The sequence below is a fragment of the Erythrolamprus reginae genome, chromosome 1 (assembly GCF_031021105.1).
Source record: "Erythrolamprus reginae isolate rEryReg1 chromosome 1, rEryReg1.hap1, whole genome shotgun sequence".
Taxonomy (NCBI): Eukaryota; Metazoa; Chordata; class Lepidosauria; order Squamata; family Dipsadidae; genus Erythrolamprus; species Erythrolamprus reginae.
In genome coordinates, this window is record NC_091950.1 from 159,464,520 (window position 1) to 159,478,477 (window position 13,958).

The window sequence follows — 13,958 nt, forward strand, 5'->3', positions numbered from 1 at the left end:
GGCCCAAGAAGTGTGAATGTTTGTTAAATGATTGTTATATTTTGGGGTTTTAACTGTTTTACATTCCATTGTTTTATTATGTTAGTTACTATTGTTTATATTGCTTTTATACCATATTAGTTTTATTTCTGTACGCCGCCCAGAGTCCGCAAGAGCTGGTGACTTAAAAGTCAATTAAATTAAATTAATTAAATTAAATTAAATTAAATTAAATTAAATTAAATTAAATTAAATTAAATTAAATTAAATTAAATTAAATTAAATTAAATTAAATTAAATTAAATTAAATTAAATTAAATTAAATTAAATTAAATTAAATTAAATTAAATTAAATTAAATTAAATTAAATTAAATTAAATTAAATTAAATTAAATTAAATTAAATTAAATCCATCTAGCTGACAAAATGTTACATCCTGTCCTCTCCAATTTGGAGTGCATAGGGCTGTGTTTAGATGAGTGGGATCTGTGTGGCTACTGTTAGCTACCATCCATCCTGCTATCTTTTCCTCTTTCTGAGCTAAATCAGTGAGATAACCCTAAACTCAGGGTTATCTCACTGATCCAACCTATTTCCTTGACCTGGGGGACGTCAATGACCATTCTGATGTAATTAACCAAATTCAACATGGACAAGAGTTTTATCCATAAACTGTTCAGGGGTAAAGGTCCTATACTTGAACCCAGGTAAGACAGATTTGACAGTAACAGATTTGAATGATTTCTTGATTATGCTTCTGTATCATTGTTCATAATACTGTTGATGGAAATGGACTGGTAGTTGACCCTACCCTACTGTTCCTAAGCATTTCCTTCCTTCTTACAGAGACACAAAACATAATAAAGAATAAACAATGATGAAGTGGATAAGACATCAGTTATAACAGAGCACAGGAATTCTAAGGTGTGATCAGGTTAAGTGAGCAAAGCCCACCTGAGTAGTTCAATTGCAGTGGAGACAGAAATAATACTTACTTCTTTAGCTCCAAAGGACTTATACTGAACTAGCCAACCCTGTTCTTCCTAACCATATGACATTTCTTCTACCAAGGGATAATTGATATATACAGTGTTCAATCTCGTGTATTCTTTTGTGGTCAGGGTAATTAAATCTATCTACAATGTGACATTGGGGCAGATCAGAAAGCAGAAACTTTGGTAGGCGCTTCTTACTTTTTCTCTTTTCCTCCCTCCCTCCCTCTCTCTCTCTTTTGGCTTATAGATCCCGGGAATGTTAACAGGCTATGTGGAGAGACCAAAGCTACCACCTGCTTAAGTAAACCAATGCAGGTCTGGCTCATTAAAGAAAGTTGATCAATACTGCTTTATGGGACAGATGTGTTCCCCTTTGCCTAAAGCTTGCAGTAAAAAAATTATTACTCAGTATAAATCACTGGATCCAATAGGACAATTACAAATGCTTAATTACTGGTAATCAAGAAAGTGGTGACTCCACAGGACCATATACATTGGAATTACACTCATTTTCCAAATGCATTTCAACAAAATTTTGGCCTGGTCCTCATTTGTATTGCTTCACAACTATGACACACATTCTCAGGGGACCTGCATTTGACTCTTAAATCTCTCAGCATTTAGAAAATCAATAGAGACAGATTTCTTTTACTGGTATTTTCACTTTGAAGTGATTCTGATAAATATTCTTGATTTTAATACGTTTAATTTTAGCTTCACGCTGCATAGTGACAAGAAATTATCTGATCATTTTATACCATTAGAAGTCAGAAGTATAACAGATCACTAAAATTAGAACACTTTGAGATGGCAACGTTGACTTGTTGGATTAGGAAAAAAGGCATTATTAATAATTGGAAACCCTTTTCATACTTTTTGCTGAAAATGGGAAAAAAATGAACATATATTTTATGGTTTGATGCTTAAAAAGGACAGAATAAGGCAATAAGAGAGCCATGATGGAACCTTAGGGAGAAAGAGGATAAAATATAAATGCATTTATAATTTCTGTGAAGATCAGAAGCTACTCCTTTATATCTTTCCTTCTTCCTTTTATTTCTTGTGTTTTACCTATGATTTTTTTGTTACTTTATTTTTCTTTAAATTGTTATTTTTAATTAGCAAACAAACCTATGTAAACATTAGAAATTGAATAAAGTTACAACACTTTGTATGAAAGTCTGTCTTTCAATATTAACAAAAGGATACATTCTGATATGCCAAACCACAATTTTACTAGCAATGCGAATGGGAAATAAAGGATCTATTCCCCCCCCCCTAAATATAATACCAGACTAGGAGAAAGAAAATTGAGCCAGGATTGAAGATCCTCTCAACAGACAAGTATAATCAACTCTTCAGAAAATCTGAATAGCTGTAAAATCAACTATACCTTGAACCAAATGACCCGAGGCTGAGGTCGCCCTGTGATCTTACAGGAAAATTTACCATTCTGTCCTTCTCGTAAAATAACCCGGTTGGGTTTTGTAGCAAACTTGGGTGGACATTCGCCCCAGATGCTAGGCCGTTGTTCTATAGGTGGAACGGTAGACTGACCCCTGGAATGAAGTAATCACAAGTTATTACTGAATCGTGCTTCTTAATGAATTACAGAATATTGCAGGCAAAATGTAACAAGGTGCCACTCTGGAAATGAATTCCACATATTGTCTGGAGTACAGCATGTATTTTCAAGCGTTAGACAATAATAGGTTGCTCCCCCCCCCCCCCAGCATTATCAGGCAGCACACTTGAACAAATGATAAATTTAGATTTGGTACAGCAAGAATATACTTAGTCTCCATGAAAACTCTAAGTAATTAAGAAGAAAGAAAAGGAAACTGCATGCATGGAAGTGCAAGTTCAATAGCTGTACAAGAATGATCATTACAATACAATTATCCTGAATTTAAATAACATTTTACCCCCTGATTTCATCCAGTATGCACAAAAATGCATCAAACAGACAAAAAAAACCCATGCTATTTGACAGATTTAACTGCAATGAACCAAATAAACTTTCTTCTTGGTCACTTTTCCTGAGTTTGCCCATTATTTGCTGTCATCTGAGTCCAACTCAACTGTGTGAACCTTTGGAACATGTTGTATAAGCATAAATCATGAAAACGCCCTCTCCCATCTCCCCAGAGGCTCTCTGTAAGACAAAAACATCCTCCCAGAGCCTCTATGTCAGTGATTTTCAACCTTTTTTGAGCCGCGGCACATTTTTTACATTTACGAAACCCTGGGGCACATTGAGCGGGGGGGGGGGGGGCGGCTAAAAAAAGTTTGGACAAAAAAATTCTCTCTCTCTTCCTCCCCTTCACTCTATTTTTTTCTCCCTCCCTTTCTCTCCCTTCCTTCCTTTCTCTTCCTTCCTTCCTCTTTTTTGCTCTCTTTCTCTCTCCCTCCCTCCCTCTGTCTTTCTCTCTCTCTCCTTCCCTCCCTCTCTTTCTCTCTCTCTTGTTTTCTTTCTCTCTTTCTCTCTCTCTTTCTTTCTCTTGTTCTCTCTCTCTTGCTTTCTTTCTCTCTCTCTTATTCTCTTTCTCTCTCTCTCTTTCTTGCTTTCTCTCTCTTGCTTTCTTTCTCTCTGAGCTTCGCGGCACACCTGACCATGTCTCGCGGCACACCTGACCATGTCTCGCGGCACACTAGTGTGCCACGGCACACTGGTTGAAAAACACTGCTCTATGTGACCCAAAAATCAGCTGGCCAGCACACACATGTACGTTGGAGCTGAGCTAGGGCAACAGCTTGCGTGCCAGCAGATATGGCTGTGCGTGCTACCTGTAGCACCCATGTCATAGGTTCGCCATCACTGCACTAAGCAATTCCGATTTAGTCTTGCTCATACTAGTTCTCCACCAATTCTGGTGGACTTTGATTTTTATAAATTCCCAAACCAAAATACTGTTGGCTAAATTCCAAACAATGTCAAATGTTCTATAGAACCAGTGGTAAACCGGTGGTGACGTCATAAAGCCAGTTCTGTCAGTGCCGGTCCATAGACATCACCATCTCTTTTTTTGAAAGTTTTACTGGTTTTTGCTTCTGCGCATGCACTGCCATCTTGTTTTGGGCTTTTTTTGTGTGTTTGATATTTTTTGTTTGTTTTGCTTCTGCGCATGAGCAGAAGTTGAGCTTTTGGCACTATGCACGTGCGCATGCAGTGCAGCCACACGGTGTGCAATGCACATATGGCCACACAGCGCAGGAGAAAGCGAACTGGCAGCGAAGTAAGTTAGAACCCATCCCTGGTCTGGTTCACTTTAATGGCAAATGTCACCATAACATATAGTAGTGAATAATCAGAAGTGATGAAAATGAAACTGTGAGTTTCAAGCAAATTTAAAGTCATGGTTATGTGCTCTGCATAAAATGCTTACACATATGCAAACACGTTTGCTCATCTTCTGCAATATATTATAATACTAAAAGAAACTATGAGATTCCAGCCCAAAAAGAAGCACTATATTGTAAACAGTGTAATATAGGGAAATTTAATAATGTAAATTATTAATCAACTAGCAAATGCTCTGTCCTACACATTGGGAATAAGAATCTGAACTCCAAATACGAACTGAATAATCAAATTATCACAGATAATCCCCACTTGGTTAAAGACCTTGGTATACTAGTAACAAAAGATTTAAGTGCCAAAGCCCACTGCAACAATATAGCCAAGAAGGCTTCAAGAGTTGTAAACCTAATCCTACGTAGCTTCTGCTCTGGCAATCTCACACTACTTACCAGAGCTTACAAAACTTTTGCCAGACCCATCCTCGAATACAGCTCATCTGTTTGGAACCCATAACGCATCTCAGACATTAACACCCTTGAATATGTCCAAAGATACTTCACCAGAAGAGCCCTTCACTCCTCCACTCGAAATAGAATACCCTATGAGACTAGACTTTCAATCCTGGGCCTAGAACTAAGATGCCTTAAACAAGATCTAAGTATTGCCCACAAGATCATATGCTGCAACATCCTGCCTGTTGGCAACTACTTCAGCTTCAACCACAACAACACAAGAGCACACAACAGATTTAAACTTAATATTAACCGCTCCAAACTTGACTGTAAAAAATATGACTTCAGTAACCGAGTTGTCGAAGTGTGGAACTCATTACCGGACTCCATAGTGTCATCCCCAAACCCCCAACACTTTACCCTTAGATTATCTACAGTTGACCTATCCAGATTCCTAAGAGGTCAGTAAGGGGCGAGTACAAGTGCACTAGAGTGCCTTCCGTCCCCTGTCCTATTGCTCTCCTATATCTCCTATACCTTTCTTCTATTCCTATATCTCTTCTTCTATTCTTTCATTGATTGTTCTATTACTATATCTTCTTTTCTATTTATTTCATAGATATATTTTACTATGAGTATCTCCTCTATAACCTTCATCATGTATTTTACTATGTTTATATAGATATATACCCACTAAAACCCTCATTGGGTATTGGACAAAATAAATAAATAATAAATAAATAAATATATTAATGGACAAAGGAGTTAGAAAAGTTGGGCTTCAATGACTTCCCTCTATTTTTTTGCTTTAAAAACACGTAGCAGGTAAATATTATAATCTGTACTTCCTAGTGAAATAATAAAGAGTTAAGAGTCATACATGAAATTATTCTTCATGGGGAAAAATAGCAATTCAGATTCCTAAATATGAAGCAAGATCAGACAGTAACTTGGAATGTGAGGTGTAACAACAGTGAATAATAACTCCAAAAAAAGCAAAAGCAAGTTTCTATTGGCCAAACTAGAAATATCTAGATTAGATCTAATAGCAAATTAAAAAATAAATAAATTGGTGGAACACATTACTTATAAATTTAGTTCAAAGTTTTGTCAGCTGAACAAAGCAAGCACAAAAGAGGCCAAATGACTTACAATCCTTAAAAATACTGAATACTGTAAAAAGTAAGGAAGATAAACTTGACAGAAATGTACAAAAACATTACCTAGGGAAATGGAGCTGATTTTTTTAAAAAAATCTAGAAAAACAAGATAATTTGGAGTGGCTCAAGCAGAAGTCCTTCTTAATTCACAAGTGTATAAGAAGAAATATAACACAGCCAGATTTGCAACAGTGATATGAACACCATTAGGTAGGCTAGATAGGAAAATATATTGACATTGTGGTATATTGACATATATGGTTCCATGAAATGTTTTGAATGCAACATAATTATTATGACTAAGGCCAAACAGAAAATTTAGCCTTTTTTAGATATTTCAAAAGCTCTGCATGTTACAGAATAGATATTTGCTCTAAGTATATAAATGTGTACCCAAACTCTTACCCAGAACTTTTGGAACTGGAAGGCAAATTATATTTCTTCAACACTTTTCCTAAAAGAAAAAAGAAAAAGGTCAGACATAAAAAATACTTTATCAGGACCACAAATCATTGGAAACTTTTTATCGAATTTATGGATTTTCCTATATTTATAAATGAAAGCAACATATTTGTCCATGATATTTTTTTTTTTAAAAAATCACTATTTGCTTCTCCATCTGCTCATTCTCCACCAGAAAAACACATCTAATCAAGCTTTGCTTACTTGTACCTTACTAGAAAGGTAAAGTAATTGCAGGATATGAACAACTATTTGCTGTGGAGTGCTTTGAGAAGCAGTCCAAGCTACAGTCCTATACCCCCCAATAAGAAATTTCTACTGAAAATGTTTTATCTCATTTGTCCACACATACAAATGGAACAGCTTAATTGTTTTGTCTTTCAGTAATAAGTTTTTAATTTAATTCCAAGTGACTAACCTGAAGCCATATTTAGTTCACCTGCCTGCATCTATTACCTTAACATAACTAAGACATTTCTATAACACACCTCACAACCAAAATGTTTAAGTCAGGAGGGAAGATATTATGTTGTAAGTCTACAGCACCATCTACTGGATGTAAACTTTGTGAACTTTAATGAATGGTAAATACAGTTAGTTTCTGTAAAATATGGGAGACAGCATAAACTATTGAAAAACATTAATACAATGTAATGCAATTTTTTATAAACAACCATCTAAGCTTATCTCAACAGAAATCACAATGGTTAAGTGGTGTAGTGTTTCCTGCCTAAGCAGGGGCTTGGACTAGAAGACCTCCAAGGTCTCTTCTATTCTATTCTATTCTATTTTGTTCTGTTCTGTTGTATTCTATTGTACTCTACTCTACTCTATTCCGATTCTATTCTATTCTAAGGTCTGACATTTGAACCAAAATGTCCTCAGCTCAAAATATACCATGGGTTTCTTCTAAAGCAGGGGTCCCCAGTCCCCGGGTCTTGGACCAACACCAGGCTGTGCAACCAAGTGAAGTCCCATCCATGGGATACAAGCAGCATGTGAAATCATGCCCCCCTCTGGTCCATAGAAAAACCTCTCTCCACAGAACCAGTCCCTGGTACCCAAAAGGTTGGGGGCCGCTTCTTCTAGAGATGCTTAGGCAAGCGATAGGAGGATAACAGTGTCTTATCCTTAAAAGTAATTTTTATAAATTCCTTAGGTTAACCTTTCCTTTGAAACACCAAAGTAATCTTCCCACTTAGTATCCCGCAGATGAGAATTCTGCATAAGGTTAGCCCTTAAGCACATCTCAATTCAGCATTTTGTTTCCAGTCAAATTCTTCAGGAGGCACTGAAACTTATTTGGACAACTGGCATTTGGAGGCATACTTCTTCAAATCTTGGATGTAAGATTGACGATTTAGGATAGATAGTATTCAGATGACCTGCCCTCCATGAATTAATTCATTTTTCTTGGAAAGCCTTTAAGCTCTCAAAGGCAATAAGTTCAGAAGTGTTACTCTTACATTAGGATGGGGTAACCTATAGCTCTCTAAAAATAATAATAATAATAATAATAATAATAATAATTATTATTATTATTATTATTATTATTATTATTATTATTATTATTATTAATTAGATTTGTATGCCGTCCCTCTCCGCAGACTCGGGGCGGCTCACAGCAATAATAAAGACAATATACAGTAACAAATCTAATATTAAAGTTTTAAAATAACAATTTTACATTAAAAAGCCTAAAAAACCCCAATATATAAAAAAGCATACACACAAACATATCATACATACAGCTACATAGGCAAGGGGGGGGGGTGTCTCAGTTTCCCCATGCCTGACAACAGAGGTGATATTTAAGAAGTTTATGAAAGGCAAGGAGGGAGGGGGCAGTCCTGATCCCTGGGGGGAGCTGGTTCCAGAGGGTTGGGGCCACCACAGAGAAGGCTCTTCCCCTGGGTCCCGCCAGATGACATTGTTTAGTCGAATTGAAACTCTGCAGGTTACAATAGCCCAAATGACCACACCCAACTGTGAAGACACTTTTTAAAAAAAAATCACGGTTTTATTGTTCCTGATTTATTCATGGCTGAAGTCCTTGTTCCTCAAACGCTCTGCAGCAAGTACAAATTTCAACTTGTGTATTTTCAATTGCTGCTTTCCTTTCTTCCACTGAGTTAGCCAAGGCATTAAAAAAATGGTAGCCAACTGGCATTTTGTCCTCCATTTTCCACATTTGCTTTTGCAATTAGGAAAAAATAAAGAAAATTGGGATGGGCCAAGTCATTGCAGAGAGGGGAAAACAAAGAGCTTCCAAATGGAATTTGTGCTACACTGCTAACATTCTTACCTTCCACTGTCAATTCCACAGTCACCCGGCGAATCCCACCAGCATTTCTGGCCTGACATGTATACAGACCACCATCTTCCTCCTTCACCCCCTTAATCACCAAGCTGAAAGTCCCTCGCGTGCTGCAATCTGCTACACAGCGCTCTCCCGTGACAAGGTGCTCATTTCTGTACCATGTGATCTGAGGTTCAGGGTTGCCTCTCACCTAGAATAGTTCCACATAGAAATAATCAGAGGGAAGAAATGAGGTTTGAGAAAGGGAAAACAGCAACAAATGATTTCACCTGGAACAAATGCGGAACACTTTGCAAAGTAGAAAAAAACAAAATTTCTGAAGTAATGTCTGTTAAACTCATACAAATCATCAAGAGCCAAAAGGCAAAAATCTGAACAGAAAGAAGATAATCTACGGATACATCATGCTGTTAAAACTAGCATTGTTGATCCAAGAACTTTGTGAGGTATAAAAGCCAAAATTGAGAAATTTTGAGAAATACTTTCAGATGATAAATCTATGACCCCATTTTTCAGTCTGGTATGGCAGACAAAGAACAGTGTAAATTAAAACAACCATATGTAGCCTGAAAACCATAGAATATAATTTCCTTTATCAGATGATTTCTCCTTGAAAAGTATTCAAAAACAGCATTGTTCAGACAATTCCATATAAACCAGCTGCAAAATAAAAAGCAAGCAACAGTCTGCACACAAAGTCTGGTCAACAACATTTTTTCACGGATGAAAATCAGATCTCCCAGATAAATTTTGTAAATTTAACTATCCTTTTTCCTTTTGGATAGTAGCAAATAGCACGGAAGGCCAAAAAATAGTTATTATCATCTATGGATTGTTTTAGGCACTCACGTTTATCTTAGAAAAATTATATTTGAATACGATTTTTAAACATTCATTCAAAAGTTATGTATTTTCAACAAGGTAAACTGAGTAATAATTTATTTGATATACCGTGCATATCAAAGTTAGAATATGATGAAAGATATACTGGGAGATACTCATATTTATATAATGTTAATATATATGGGTACAGTTTATATTTGATGAATGGAGATTAAAATTAAGGGAAGATTTGCTTTCATTTGAAGGTATTTTGGCTTTTGCATTATGTTTTTCATTTTTTAAATTGCCAGAGTGCCTTAATGACATTGAACTTCGCACAAAGCTATCCAATGACCAAACAACAGTATATAATTTCACATATTAAATGAGAGATTGAAAATAGCAATAAATATAGTCCTGTCATATGTTTCCTGTTACACTGAAGTTAAAACAAGTTAAAACAACAGCTCAAAAACAATTCTCACTATATTTATTATCTTATTAAATTACTTTATTAGCTTCAAATCTCATGCCAATGCACAAACATTATGTTTGCACCTATATTCAAGTTCATATACTAGTCAGTTGACTGACTATCAAAATACAAAACAATATCAAAAAGTAAAATACAAAGAGGAAAAGATATAAAATGAAGTGCTTCAAATGCAATAATCAGCTTTGCATTCTCCTCAAACTCTTTAATAAAATGAGTTCTCGTCTTTAACTATAAACTTGGCCGACCTACAAGTAACAGATAAGTTTACATCCTGGGAGGAATAAAGCAATCTATTGTCAATATCCCAATAGGCTATTCCAGCGATGGCAAACCTTTTAGGAATCAAGTGCCCAAACTGCAACCCAAAATCCACTTATTTATCACAAAGTGCTAACATGGCAATTTAACCTGAATGATGAGGTTTTGTGAGGAATTTCAATCATACTTGCACAATTTGACTTCTCCCTGGTAGCACTAGATTTCTTTAACAGCACAATTTAGGAATGATGGGAGTGTAGTGCAGTAGCCTCTGGAGGGCCACTACATGCTTATTATTTCCTTCCTTCCTCCTCTGATTTCACCTTCCTTCCTTTAATCCTATATATTATGGTTCATTGTTTAGTATTTATTAAAGAATGCTGTGTAACTTAGAAGCTTTCAGCAAAAATAACAAAACAGCTGTTGTTTGTGGCTGAAGCTATCCTGGGCTGTTATTTACACACAAACACACACACACATACACACATACCTATTTTTATTCCACTTTCGCCGAATCCTTGGAAAAGGAATGCCATCTTTCCCCATCTCCATCTTTAATAAATATAAATCCAATAAATCTAATCTAATCTAATAAATCCTAACCCTCCCTGCAGCCTTTTAGCTACTACTATCCCACCTAGCTTCCCCCTCCCCTTAAATGAGGCTAAAGAAAAAGCCAGAAGGGGGGAATATAAGGAGGAGGGAAGAAGAGCCCCATTGATGACACAATTTTCAGTGATTATTTCCCCAGTGTCTCCATGTTGGGAAAAAGCCCGCCCTCCCGCCCTCGTCTTAATGCCAACCTCAGCTTTTTTATATATGTACTATACATTCAGAAATAATTCCAGAATTCAAAACAAAGATTTTAATTGTATGCTATACAGTATGTTCAAGTTAAATTAAGTCCATGCCACTTGATTAATCATGGCTTCAATGAGGAACCTCTATTGATATTGAAAAAGAGCTTTTTCTATATAAACATATGCAAGTCAAGCACTTACCAAATTATTTTCCCTGAACTTGGAATTTGCAAATGATCATGCTCTCTTCACATACAATTGCATCCAAGAGAAGTACAATAAATATGAATATATATTTAAGGACACATTCACACACACAGAAAAGCATGCTCAAGAAGTAACAGTTTTCAAGCACATTTATTTATTTATTATTATTAGATTTGCATGCTGCCCTTCTCCATTTTTTCAGAGTGTAAGACACTCCAAAGTATAAGACACATTTACCTTTTGGGGAGGAAAACAAGAAAAAAAATCTGCCTCTGCCTCCCAGCAATTTGCCTCCCAGAAAACAGCATAGATGATGTACTCTGTTTGCTGGGTATTTCTGTGCATGAGTGCCTAACCCATAGAAATAGCAAAGAATTGGAGAAATATAGATTATGGCAGTAAATTAATGCCAGAACATTTTCTTAAATGTAGTCACACTAACTCTTCCCAATTATTTATAGATCTACGTACTTCAAACATGACTAAGTCAGGGCCTAACTCTGATGCCTTATTTTAATACTACAACAGGACACTTACATTTCAGACTGTACTTGTACAGATACTGTTAAAATTGATGTGGCTTTCTGGAAGTATAACTATTCTCTGCTATTTAAAAAAAGATACAATAGCACTGTGCCTTTTCAGATCAAGCATTTACTTTAAAAAGTTTCTTCACTTTGTTAAGTTGTCTAGAACAATAATAAAGCAGTCTTTTAAAAAGAAGTCTAATAATTTGACCATTCTGTAGGCATTTATAGTTATTCACTTACCTCCTTGCAGCAAACAATGAACAGCTTCAGCAGTATGATTAGCACAAGAAAATAAAATTTTGCTTTTGCCTCTACCTCCCAGCAAATTGCCTCCTTGCAGTTTAAGTTTCACTTTCAGTTTTAGTACAAGCCGCCTGCCTGCCGCCTGTATCAGATGATGGTCAGGAAGCTGATAATCAGTTGCTTATGCTAATCAGCCTCTCTTCTCTTTGTTTCAATGAGGCAAATTGCTGGAAGACAGAGGCCAAAAGATGAGGGTGGTTGGGTGGAGCTACATTCAGTATATAAGACGCACCAAGTTTTCACCCTTTTTTAGGTGGGAGGAAAGGTAGGTTTTATACTCCGAAAAATAGGGTACCTTCTACCTGATAAATGACAGCATTCAGGCCTTCAGTTTATAATCTGATCAAATGAAGAAAAAATCCAGATACATTTTAAATCCACAGCTAAGACTAAATGTTTAATCTAACTCTGAGACCAGGAGAATATTTTTCAAGATCTATCTAAAATATATAGACCATGAATTTCTGAAAGAAATTGAGTGCTATTGCTTATAAGCATATAGTTAAGAGAGAAAATATATACTATAAGATTAAAAATACAAGAGTTAAAGAGATGAGAATAAAAAATTTACATAAATGGTATTATACACTGGCACAACTTATGGGAAAGGGAAAGGTAATTGTGGCAAGGGATTTTCATGCATATGTTCTGGGAGTGTGTTAAAGTTCAGAAATTTTGGAAGGAAGTGCAGAACGAAATAAATAAAATGTTAAACGTTAATTGGATAATTACAAAAGAAATAGCAATATTAATTAAACAAAGAGAACTAAGAGATTTTAAAGAAATAAAAACTGCAGCATTGGAAAGCGCTCAAGCGGTAGTGGTATTGGGTTGGAAAGAGTCTATAAAATGGACATTACAGAACTGGTATTGGTACATGGTTGATCACATTCATTTTGAAATCATGGAAATAAGATTAAACAAGTTTGATGAAAATAAATTGGAGAAGCTGATGGTACGATGGAATAAGGTGAAAGATTATATGTTGAGTAGAATTTGTGACGAAAATATGAAAAATAAACTCCAATCACTCTTTGAATAGTAAACAAATGCAAATAAGAGCTAAGGGGGGGGGGAGAACATAATTTAGTAAATATTTGAACCCCTCGCAATTGGTGGTGGTGGTGATGGTTATTGTCAGTCAGGTGATGGGCACATGCACTTTGCACTGTTTTATGTTTGTTTTATGTAACCTTATGTGCAAAACCAATAAAATATATATATTTTAAAAAGCATATAGTTAAGAGTAGCAGGGTGTTGTTAGGCAGAAAGTGACCCATATTAACTATAAATTCTAGATTTTATTCAAATTTCAGGAAGAAGAACAAGCTATATAAAATGGCACACCGTAGCTGTTACATGTCTGCGAAGAAAAGAAAATGCTGACAAGTCATAAAAAGATTGCCAGCAATGTTTAATCTAGAATCCCAGATGGCTTATTAACTAATAACAAAAAAATGAAATTAAATTCATTCTAAATTACTCATGCATTTCAAATAACCAAATGTAATTTTCAACTACTACACAAAGAAATAACATTTTGAAATTCCACATCTGTTGATGTTTAGGTTCCTATTCCATATGAAAACAATACTAATAAGCAAGTCACTTTGGAATGTTCCAAATAATCTATTATGCAAAGACAATATGCTTTGTATTTAGACACACGCACACACACCGCAGTGATCAAAATAGCAAAAAAAATGCTAATAATAAAAAACACTTTCCAATTCTCACAAATTATAACTAGAAACTTTATCCTATGCTTAGTTACTTGTAGACATTTTCAAATCAGAGTAGTATATGTTCAATTAATAAACAAATTTCACTGAATAAAATACTTGTACTCTTATCTGTTTTACAATGTAATGGC

General features: G+C 35.5%; 1 protein-coding gene across 2 annotated transcripts in view; it reads right to left on the reverse strand.

Moving 5' to 3' along the window:
• Positions 1-13,958, reverse strand: part of MYLK (myosin light chain kinase) — a 225,589-nt gene that overhangs the window by 156,582 nt on the left and 55,049 nt on the right. For both annotated transcript variants that reach the window (XM_070730366.1, XM_070730359.1), the window contains exons 3-5: positions 8,655-8,859; positions 6,293-6,341; positions 2,368-2,533 (exon numbers count right to left, since the gene is read on the reverse strand). In XM_070730366.1, coding sequence (XP_070586467.1) covers positions 2,368-2,533; positions 6,293-6,341; positions 8,655-8,859 — 420 coding nt within the window. The remainder of the gene's footprint in view (positions 1-2,367; positions 2,534-6,292; positions 6,342-8,654; positions 8,860-13,958) is intronic.